The 12185-nt window shown below is 42.7% G+C and overlaps 1 protein-coding gene across 1 annotated transcript in view; it reads left to right on the forward strand.

Annotated features, from left to right (window-relative positions):
- The window catches only part of MCF2L2 (MCF.2 cell line derived transforming sequence-like 2), a 774003-nt gene that overhangs the window by 558733 nt on the left and 203085 nt on the right, over positions 1-12185 (forward strand). Inside the window, 1 exon segment of the mRNA XM_029615373.1 lies at positions 9911-10003. Coding sequence (XP_029471233.1) covers positions 9911-10003 — 93 coding nt within the window.

The following is a 12185-nucleotide window of genomic DNA, read 5'->3' on the forward strand; positions in this document are numbered from 1 at the left end:
ACGTGACTGCCCATAGACTTATTTACAAAGATACATTATGCTGTTGTCATGACAATCCAGTATGCATAGTTTAAGTATAGTATTTTCTCCTTATGCAATGCAAATTTTAAGTGTAAGACTATAATTATGAAAGTATGATATTTGTATTTTAACCATAGAATTGGAGAATTATTATTGTAATTCAATTTGAATGTTGTTGTTTGATTAACTAGTGAATGCTTGTGGGAGTATCCTTCATATTAATTAGGAATCTAGAGGGACACACACCTATGCACTACACCTGATAAATACCAAGGTTAGGGGTTAGGACACACTTTAAGTTCCTTTGTCATGGCTCATCATCGAAGACTGGTTGATGAAATACCTGTCCATTAATGGTATTCCAAGAGGGACATGAAGAATATGATTGATCAGATACACAATATTAGGAAGGAAACATACCCAGACGCCTCTGCTGTACTGTGGCCTGTCAGAGGTGAATGAACTCTGAGTGTCTTTCTGAGCATGACTTGCTGAATATCCCTGAAGTAGAACTACTGGCATCAACAGGAAGAGGCCTATTCATAGAAACATAGAAACATAGAAACATAGAAATGACGGCAGAAGAAGACCGAATGGCCCATCCAGTCTGCCCAGCAAGCCTCACACATTTTTTCTCTCATTCTTATCTGTTACTCTTAGCTCCTTGTTCTATTCCCCTTCCACCCCCACCATTAATGTAGAGAGCAGTGATGGAGCTGCATGCAAGTGAAATATCTAGCTTGATTAGTTAGGGGTAGTAGGGGCAGTAACTGCCGCGATAAGCAAGCTACACCCATGCTTATTTGTTTTACCTAGACTATGTTGTACAGCTCTTGTTGGTTTTTTTTTACTTCTCCCCTGCTGTAGAAGCAGAGAGCCATGCTGGATATGCATTGAAAGTGAAGTATCAGGCACATTTGGTTTGGGGTAGTAACCGCCGTAACAAGCCAGCTACTCCTCGCTTTGTGATTGCAAATCCTTTTTTTCTTCACCCCTGTTGTTGAAGCTATGCAGGATATGCGTGAAGCATCAGTTTTTTGTTTTTGTTTTATTTTTCCCCCTGCAATTGTTTGTTAATTTTTTTTTTTCCCCTGCCGTTGAAGCAGAGAGCTATGCTGGAAATGCGTGATGTATCAGTCTTTCTCCCATGCCGATGCAGCAGAGAACCATGCTGGATATGCATGGAAAGTGAAGTATCAGGCACATTTGGTTTGGGGTAGTAACCGCCGTAACAAGCCAGCTACTCCCCGCGTTTTGAGTGCGAACCCTTTTTCTTCTCCATTGCCGTTGTAGCAGAGAGCTCTGCTGGATGTGTGAAGTATCAGTTATTCTTCTCCCCTGTCATTGAAGCAGAGAGCTATGCTGTATATGCATTGAAAGTGAAGTATCAGGCATATTTGGTTTGGGGTAGTAACCGCCGTAACAAGCCAGCTACTCCCCTCTTTGTGAGTGCAAATCCTTTTTTCCATTACCTCTTGCTGTTGAAGCTTAGAGCGATGTAGGAGTCACAGTAAGCATGTGTATGTTTATTTAATAAGGGTATTGTGTCAATAGCCATCATTCTGGCGAGTCACCCACTCTTCATTGGCGGCCTCTTGACTTTATGGATCCGCAGTGTTTATCCCACGCCCCTTTGAAGTCTTTCACAGTTCTGGTCTTCACCACTTCCTCCGGAAGGGCATTCCAGGCATCCACCACCCTCTCCGTGAAGAAATACTTCCTGACATTGGTTCTGAATCTTCCTCCCTGGAGCCTCAAATCATGACCCCTGGTTCTGCTGATTATTTTCCCCTCGGAAGAGGTTTGTCGTTGTTTTTGGATCATTAAAACCTTTCAAGTATCTGAAAGTCTGTATCATATCACCTCTGCTCCTCCTCTCCTCCAGGGTGTACATATTTAGATTCTTCAATCTCTCCTCGTACGTCATCCTATGAAGATCCTCCACCTTCCTGGTCGCCCTTCTCTGTACCGCTTCCATCTTGTCTTTGTCTTTTTGTAGATACGGTCTCCAGAACTGAACACAGTACTCCAGGTGAGGCCTCACCAAGGACCTGTACAAGTTTTCAATGGCAACATTTACTTCATAATACAAGGAAATTTAGTTTGCATGAAACCAGGATGCAAGCTTTTGTCTTACAAATGCATAATTTCAACGGACAGAAACCAGTTGAAAAGAAGATCCTGTGAGGTGACAGTTTTAATTAAATCCTGGTGCCAAGAAACGGAATTCAGGCCTAACTCCTATTGAAGCCACAGACTTGCGATTTGTGTACACAACAAAGAAGAACAACAGGATACTAGAAGGAACACAGTGCATCAAAGCCAGGGTGATAAAGGAACTTTTTATGGTGGGAGGGTGTGTCAGGGAAGACAGGTGGAGAGTATTATTTTTACAAGTGAATGAAGGGTGGCCTCACAAGCATTTTCTATGCATACTGGATTGTCATGACAACAGCATAATGTATCTTTGTAAATAAGTCTTTGGGCAGTCACGTCATTCATTCTGGAAACTTCGGTAGTGCTGTATTTTGATTATATAAGTCAGGGCATGTCATATAGTCATTGAGATGCTAGTTATTACAGATAGAGGGCATATCGCATCTCACAGGAACACTTGTCTTTTAAGAAGTCAAATAAACTAAATTTGAAAACCTCTTGTTGATTTGAAGTGTTCTTGTTGCCCTGGCTTTGAGTCCAGAAATTATTGACACTACCAATCCACTCCAGAATCCTCTTCAAGAGCCTTAAATCTCCCAATTTAGCTAAGGTGGGTTGTGCCAACAAGGTAGTCTTGTGGAGCCTCTCCAGATCTTTTAGCTGGATAAGCAACTGAACTCGCTCGCCATCTCTTTGCTTCTTCAGAAATGTAGTTCTGGAAATTAATTTGCCCCGCAATACAGCCTTTAGACAGTCCCAAAGAACCACCGAGTTTACATCCCCTGTGTCATTCATGTCAATGTATTCCTTTATATCAGTGGCCATTTGAGTTACATAGGAGGCATCATCAAGTAGGGAGTCATTCATTCTCCAGAATCTAAGGCCTCTATCATACTCCTGTATCTGCAAAGTAAACCATATGGGGGCGTGATCAGACCAGAGAATGGGTTCAATATCCAGGACCACAACTCTGGACATGACATTTACTTCCCAGGAACATATCTAGAAGGGAGTAGCTCTCATGAGGATGAGAAAAGAACGTATAGTTCCTGGAAGTAGGATGCCGAGATCTCCACATATATAACACCCTGGTTATTCATAAATGTTTTCAGCTCATTTCTAGCTAATTTTGGGTCATTGCTTTGGCCCGTAGAGTTATCCAACCTCGGGTTAGGTTGAAATCCCCTCCTATGACTGGCCCTCCATCTTAGTTGCTAATATATAGTCTAGAGCAGTGGTTCTCAACCTTTTTCCCACCTGATAGACCTTTTTCCCACCTGATAGACCACACTCACATCTGTGACACACTGCTCATTACAATTCATGGCAGAAATAAAAAATAAAGGCCCAGTATTTATTTTTATTGTTAAGAATGACACAAAGGAAAGATAAGTACTCTGTCTGAACAGAAATTGCATAAACATCCCATACCAAAACAGTGCCAATTTCCAGCACTCAAACTTACAAGGCAAAACTGAAAATATTACACCAGGCCGTAAAACTCCAATACTCCTCCTATTAGGAAAATGAACCAAGCCAGGCTGCTATAGAGTCCTGCACAGAAACTACACGCCAGCAGAATACCTCACCTCAGTCACATGTTCAGATCCTCACCTAACAAAGAATAAAGAGACAATAAAGTATAAATAGAAACATGCCAATGAAAACTGAACTGGAAACTGCAACAAGCCAGAGATTCTGTATGCAGTGTAACAAAGGAAAAAGAGAAACATCACCAGTGTCATAAAACAAATCAAGAAATATAAAATCAATAGCAGTAAAACCAGCTAATGAATGAAATATCCAATAATTAAAAACTCATACCAAACATTTCTAGAGACCAATAAATTATTTCCAAATAGCAGGCACAAAGACCCAATAATGAAAAATAATAATGAAAAAAAAGGCTTTGCTCTACATACCTGAGAACATTTGATATCCAGGTGCCCTGAGATTGTTTTGAGTTAGCAGGAGGAGGGATGGTTTGCTTGCAACTTTCTCCTCTCTCTCAGTCACACACAAGCTCTCTCTCTCTCACACTGGCTCTCAATCACGCACATTTGCACATGCTTTTTCTCTCTCACTTATATACGCTCAATCACACATTTACACACATGCTGTCTTTTTACACATACTCACACACAGGCTTTCAATCACACACTTACATACATGCTGTGTCTTTCACTTACACACAGACTCTCATTCACACACTTACAAACATGCTCTCTCTCTCTTTCTCTCACTTACACACAGGCTCTCAATCACATACTCTCTCACACACATGCTCTTAATCACATGATCTCTCTCACACATACAGATTCTCAGTCATACACACATACTCTCTTTGACACAAACAGGTTTTCAATCACACCCTTACACATACAGGCTCTCAGTCACTCACTTACATACATACTGTCTCTCTCTCTCACACATACACACACACACATACAGGATCTCAAACACACATGCATGCTTGCTTGCTCACTCTCTCCCCCCACCTAACTAGCGGCAGCAGCAGCCTCCTCCATTTCCAGTCCTCGTGGCATTGAGAAAGGACTCCCATCGACCGCGGGGGCTGACGTTGCTCCTCTTGTGCTCTGTGCCACGCTGCTCATTCTTAAGGCCACACCTTTCTTCTTCGGGCCACACTGCTAGTACTAGCATGGTCTCTTCTTCCCGCACATGCGGCCGCTGCATTCCACTTCCTCTTCTGGACCACAGGGGGGGGGGCGGGAAGAAGAGACCATGCTGGTGCCGCTGATTCCAGCTCTCCTGCTGCATTCCGCCAGGGCTATCAGCATTTTAAGCCCTGGCGGAGGATGAATTTCTATTTAGCTGGGGCAGGGGGAGCTCTGGGTCAGCAGGGGACCAGGAAGTGTAGCGACACACCTGTGTGAGCTTTGCGACACACCGGTTGAGAACCGCTGGTCTAGAGAATGATGAAATGCCTCCTTGTGGGCCGTAGGACCATAGACCGATACCAATGTTAGAAGTTCCCCTCCCATGGATAATTTCACACCAGCAAGTATCTGCCATCAGGATCAGAGAGGGTCTCCTTAAGCTCAAAATGAAAATCTTTATGGAGCATAATTCCCAATTCCATGTACTTGTGTGTAGGGGTAGCTGCTGCCCAAAATTGGTGGGGAAATTTATCTGATTTCATCAACCCTTGGTAACATCTCCTTAAATGCGTCTCTTGAATAATCACCACATCTGCATGTAATCACTCTATTTCTTTAAAAAGCAAGCGGCGCTTTCGTGGCATTTTGAGGCCCTTCACATTGAGTGAAAGAAATTTAAAGCCGTCATTTACATAAAACCATCCCCCATCGCCCAAAGCATTTAGGCCTTATCTCCGTTTACTCTCTCTGAGCCAAATGGGCAGCATCTCCTCCCACTAGCAATATCATGGTAGAACTGATAAGCCTATTCAGCAAGTTGGTGTATGACAGACTTCCCTCATTATCATGAAGCACAATAATAATTAGAATCCACACCTGTAATAGAACTAAAACCACCTCCCAAGTGTAAAGTAGGCTACCCTTCCTCTCCCCCACTCCCCTCCCCCCTCTCCCTAGTTCCTGGGACATCTCCTGTTCCCAGATATTCTCGGAGGAAGTCATGTGCCACTCCTCTGATCTCCAGATACAGGTTCAGCATATCTGGTATAAGGATCTTGCCTAATAGTTTGATGAAAAGTTAACTCTGAGTCCAAAAAAGAAAGAATAGTCACCATTCGGAAAAAAAACTTTGTAAAAACATTTTCAGCTCACTGTCTGCACATCTGTAAGTTCTGCCAGCCAGTAAATACCACAAAGTAAACGTAGATGTTCAGGCTGGTCTACTATCTCTCATGTTCCCGGCCGGGTTGCGCTGAAGCTCCCGTCTGCCTTTCAGAGCTCTTTGCCAGCGAGGTTTTTCTACTTACTGGCTGGTCGGGTTGGTGTTTGCGGTTCGGGTCTCTTGCTGTGGAATTTCAATCGTCATAAGAACATAAGAACATAAGAAAATGCCATACTGGGTCAGACCAAGGGTCCATCAAGCCCAGCATCCCGTCTCCAACAGTGGCCAATCCAGGCAAGCACCCAAAAACTTAGTCTATTCCATGTAACCATTGCTAATGGCAGTGGCTATTCTCTAAGTGAACTTAATAGCAGGTAATGGCCTTCTCCTCCAAGAACTTATCCAATCCTTTTTTAAACACAGCTATACTAACTGCATGAACCACATTCTCTGGCAACAAATTCCAGAGTTTAATTGTGCGTTGAGTAAAAAAGAACTTTCTCCGATTAGTTTTAAATGTGCCCCATGCTAACTTCATTGAGTGTCCCCTAGTCTTTCTACTATCCGAAAGAGTAAATAACCGATTCACATCTACCCGTTCTAGACCTCTCATGATTTTAAACACCTCTATCATATCCCCCCTCAGTCGTCTCTTCTCCAAGCTGAAAAGTCCTAACCTCTTTAGTCTTTCCTCATAGGGGAGTTGTTCCATTCCCCTTATCATTTTGGTAGCCCTTCTCTGTACCTTCTCCATCGCAATTATATCTTTTTTGAGATGCGGCCCGCCTCCCGTAGAATCTCTGCTGCGTCCTCCACTGTTTTAGCACGGTGTGAGGTCCCCTGTATTGTAAATACTAGACCTCCCGGGAAAAGCCACCTGTATCATATGTTGGTTGCCATCAGCTTGGTGGTAATACAGCGAAAGTCCTGCCGCTTCTTCAGAGTAGCTGCTGCTAGATCTGCAAAAATGCCAATATTGTGGCCTTCCCATTGCCATATGCATTGTTTCCTTGCTGCATTGTAGATTTTCTCCTTTTGAATAAAGGAATGGTAGCAGACTACTATATCGCAGGATTTATTCGCGAATTTCGACCCAAGAGTTCTATGAGCCCTTTCAATTTTGATAATAGAGTCTGTGCTTGCCACATTGGTGTCTCCAGCCTCAAGAAAAAACTGGGAGATTTTTTCAACTATTGCGACACAGTCGACGTATTCCTCAGTTTACGGAATGCCTCGGATCCGAATATTGCAGCAGCGACTGCGATTTTCAATGTCTTCTAACTTATCTGCCAAAGTTTGGCAAGTTTCTTGCAAATGCGCATGGGCTTTTTGCATGCTGTGCCAGCCTTCACCCTGTGTATCGAGGCGAATCTCAGCCTCATCAAGCCTCCTGCCTAGCTCCGCCATTTCTTCTCGGAGTTTGGCAATTAAAGTTGAAACTTCGGTTTTATAATTTTTTGTCCTGCCTCAACTCTCCGAACCAACCCGCATCTCCGCGTGGGTAGGATAATCACTACTGGCGTCGCTCGGTTCACTATTTGCCTCTTCCATTTCTTCAATGGTATCCTCCGGCGCCATTTTGGCTCGCGCGTCATCAGTGTCTTCGCCACTTTTCAAATACGAATATTTGCGTAAATCTGTGGTATTCTTTTTCACCGACACTGCTGGGGTGACTTATCTATCACAAAGTGCAAGATTTGGGCTCAATTGCTATTAAAGGCGAATCTTTGACCTGGTATAGTCGGAGAGCAAAGATTTAGGCTGTGCTCATGAGGAGTAACGTCACTTCCTCCAGCTTTCCCCTTTTTCTAGTTTAAAAGCTGTTCTCTCTCCTTTTTAAAGGTTAGCACCAGCATCCTGGTTCCACCCTAGTTAAGGTGGAGCCCATTCCTTCGGAAAAGATTCCCCCTTCCCCAAAAGGGTCCCCAGTTCCTTACAAAACTGAATCCCTCTTCCTTGCATCATCATCTCATCCATGCATTGAGACTCTGGAGCTCTGCCTGCCTCTGGGGACCTGTACGTGGAACAGGGAGCATTTCAGAGAATGCTACCCTGGAGGGTCTGGATTTCAGCTTTCCTCATAAGAGCCAAAATTTGGCTTCCAGTACCTGCCTCCCACATTTTCCTATGTTGCTGGTGCCCACATGTACCACGACAGCCGGTTCCTCCGCAGCACTGTCTAAAATCCTATCTAGGTGACACGTGAGATCTGCCACCTTCGCATCAGGTAGGCATGTTACCAGGCAATCTTTACGCCCACCAGCCACCCAGCTGTCTACATTCCTAATAATCAAATCACCAACTATGACGGCTGACCTAACCCTTTCCTGCTGGGCAGGAGCCCTGGGAGACACATCCTCGGTATGAGAGAACAATGCACCACCTGGAGAGCAGGTCCTTGCTATAGGATCATTTCCTGATGCACCAGGTTAATGCACTCTGATCATGCGACCTTCCTCCTCCAAGGCAGCACCAGGGCTGCCAGACTGGAGTTGGAACTTGGCTAATAAGTGCCTGAAGGTCTCATCTGTATAGCTCTCTGTCTGCCTTAGCTCTTCCAGGTTTGCCACTCTAGCCTCTAGAGATCGGACTCGTTCTCTGAGAGACAGGAGCTCTTTGCATCAGATGCACACATACAATTTCTCACCGGTGGTAAAAAAAATCAATGCAAAAGACTGGAAGGCCCCCTCTCTTGCTGCTGGACTGCTGCCTTCATCTTAAATTTGTTCAGTTCCTAGTTAAGTTTTAGGTTGCTATGGGAGTAGGAATGCGTACAATTAGGGTCCTTTAAATGTATTACTGTATTCACTATATATCTGGTAGTGACCTACATGGGAATGATCAAACTCTTGATAAGGTGTAGGGAATTTCTGAGTTGAAGTTAAAAGGCTGATTTGAATTTTTTTTTTTCATATATATATATATATATATATATTTTTTTTTTTTTTTTTAAATGTGAAAGTGACACCTGTCTATAAATTAAAGGATGAGCTAGGGGTGGGAGGGTTGGGAAATACGACACACAAACTTCTACTTGTTGCCTGCTTTTCTGGCTACCTATTTAAAACAAAACACACAAAAACACAAAAATATAAACTCCAATAGTTTATTTATTTATTTATTTGTATTTTTTCTATACCGGCATTCACGATAGGAATCACATCATGCCGGTTTACAATTAACAAAGGGGTGTAACAAGAAGATACAATGAGAACATTAACAGGTGCGGAACGAAAAACGTTGCAGTTACAATAAAATAGGGAAATACACAACTGGGAGCAGTGAAAAATCGATAGAAATTTAACAGAAAGAAAAAAATTTACAAATTTATGGTATTTACTAAGTTAAGGATTCTCGCAGAGATATTGTTTACCATGTTAAGGTAAAGTCAGTCAGTTAATGGAGAGTTAAGGTTCAGTTGGGGTCTGGAAAGGCTAAGAACGTTTACTTCTTAGCCTTTCCAGAAGTTTACTCCTCCCCAATACTTTTAAGTTTCAATACTTTTACTTTCCAGAAGTTTACTTAGCCTTTCCAGAAGTTTACTTCTCCCCAATACTTTTAAGTTTTAAAAATGTCTCCAAGCTGTACTTACTGATTTTTTCCAGCCACCAGCAAGGTGATCCTCTCCTCTCAGTGCTCCCGCATAAGACAGATTCAAGCTATGCTGCTACATTTTGAAATCTGACGCACTGAAATGTTATGATTTACCAATGGGGCCAACTTAACCACATGATCTTTCTGAAAACATTTATATTGGGTTACATGAGGTTTTAAAGCATTTACATTTTACTGACAAAATAAATTCTTTCCAGTGTTTTACAGCTGTCTTAAGATTGTCAAACTAAAAAGGAATGTATATCCTCGCATTAAGAGAAAATCAGAAGTGTGAATGCATGTTTTATTATACTACTATATGTTTAATAATATTTCCACACTATGGTTTTCAAAGGAGTGCCAACACAAACTGGATCATAAACTCTCATTGGATGCTTATCTCCTGAAGCCAGTCCAAAGGATCACAAAGTACCAGCTACTCTTAAAGGTAAATGTTTAACAGAGAATGAACAGTGGCAGATTTTCACTGACCAGTCACTTCTCAGATTACACAGCATTCATCCATTCTGATGTCAATAGAGTATCAAAGCCACACAATGTTTTATAAAACTCAACTTTATGCAAATTGAAATGCACCAATTTTAATATTTCTGTCCATTCAATAAAAACAAAAAACGTTCTTAGTCTTTAGGGTGCCCCAATATCTATGTACAGGGGGATAAGCATTTCCATTTGTATTTATACATCATTTTCCTCTTTAAAGTGTAGAATAAAAACTACAGTAAATACATCAGTATCTCAAATAAGAATAAATACGATGAATTATCCATGAACTTTTCATAACAGAAGGATGCTAAGTTTGGATGTCTTGACTAAATTCCTCTTAAAGTGCTGAAATCTAGCTTCTGTGAAAGAAGTATATACATATGCTTGGAAAACACCTTCACCCTTGTCTAGCAAGTGCCAGGGCATCAGTTAGGAGGGTTTTTGTTTATAATAAGAAAATAAATTTATGATACATGATTTCACACCTACCTGCATGTCAAATCAGCGCTGGATCTTTATTTTACCTGAGGAAAGAACAGAGTAAGATTCTATAAACACATGTTAATAGAACAAATCTGCTAACACAGCAACTATTCATGCAATGAAATGTTCTTCGTCCTAGTTAAAGTCCTACTGAAATCTGCTCCATAATGCACTGGAACCAACTAACGCACATCATGGAATTCTGGAAAACTGTAAAGACATCTGCTAAATTTTAGTAACTACAGGAGAAAACAGTTTAAATTGGTTATCAGGCTGGAAGGTTAGCATTGTAAATTCTCTGAGAACAAGCAGGAAGACAGTTCTCACAATTGGGTGACATCATTCAATGGAGCCTGGCACAAAAAACTTATGTCAAAGTTTCTAGAACTCTGAGCCTTTCTGAGCATGCTCTGGCATGTATTATACCCATGTGTCCACATGGGGTCCCCTCAGTCTCTTCTTTTCCATAGAGCCCGTAGTCTCATGGCGATGTTTGTCTCTTTCTCTATTTTCTCCTTCTGGAGTTTTTCAGCTGTTTTTGGCTGGCTTTTTTGGTGTAGGGATCGCATGGTCAATGTGCAGTTCCCTTCAGTTCTTCCCTCCAGGGTTTTAGACAAATTTTTGGGCATTTACGGTAAATCTTTGTTCGTAATCAATCCCCCGGCGTGGCAGTGTGCTCAGTGCCTGCCAGCCATTAACGACTGCCACCGTTGTTTTTGACATCTTTCGTGATGTCATCAACAGGGTTCAAGTGATGCCCTTGGTGCACGAGGACTATGTCTGTCACGGACACCCATGATAGATGTAACCTCTTGCCTGGAGGCATTGCATGACATCCAAGGCTGTAGGAAGTGTATATATAGATAATGCCAAAAGAATGCTGGGCCCAAAAGCTCTTTGGGAGGTGAAAGATAGATCCATTGGCATTGGAGGCATCAACATCGTGGGTCTTCAGAGCTGTGCTGTTGGCTGGCGAGCCATCAACATTGATGTCGTTGACATCCAGGGAGTTCAGAGATGGGCAACTGCCCAGCTCCCTCAGGCCGAAGACATCGGGTTCAACATTTTCGGCCTTGGTACCGTGGAAGGACCAATCCCAACATCGAAGGAAGCCAAAGAAGCATCGGCATCGGTCCCCATTGATGCACAGTGCTGGGTACGGGAATACACAAGCTTCAGCTACAATGCCCCTGAAGCAACCCTATGATGAGGAGAACCAGTCCTCCACAGTTCCCAAGGTTTGCATTGGCCTCCACCGATCCCGATGTCCGCCAATGATCCTCCTCTCAGTTCTGAAGAGGATCTGGCTACGCCTCCTGGATCCCAGTGTCCTATCATCGGCGATCTTTGAGGAGGAACTGGAGAAATGAATCCAGCTAGCCATGGAGAGGGTGCTGCACGGCCTCGGCATAGTGGTACTGATGGCACTAGAGCTGGCACAGTTTCTCCTTGAACCTCTACACAAATCCCTGCACATGCTTATTAGAGCGCTACCGACACTTCACTGGTGTCGGTGCCTGGGAAGGCATTGAACCTGTGGTAACTATCATATCTTAATAACTTATTAGTATCAGATACTAATAAGTTATTAAGATATGATAGTTGCCACAGTAAACCACTGCTTCATAATTTACCTTATA

This window comes from Rhinatrema bivittatum, chromosome 9, assembly GCF_901001135.1.
Source record: "Rhinatrema bivittatum chromosome 9, aRhiBiv1.1, whole genome shotgun sequence".
Lineage (NCBI taxonomy): Eukaryota > Metazoa > Chordata > Amphibia > Gymnophiona > Rhinatrematidae > Rhinatrema > Rhinatrema bivittatum.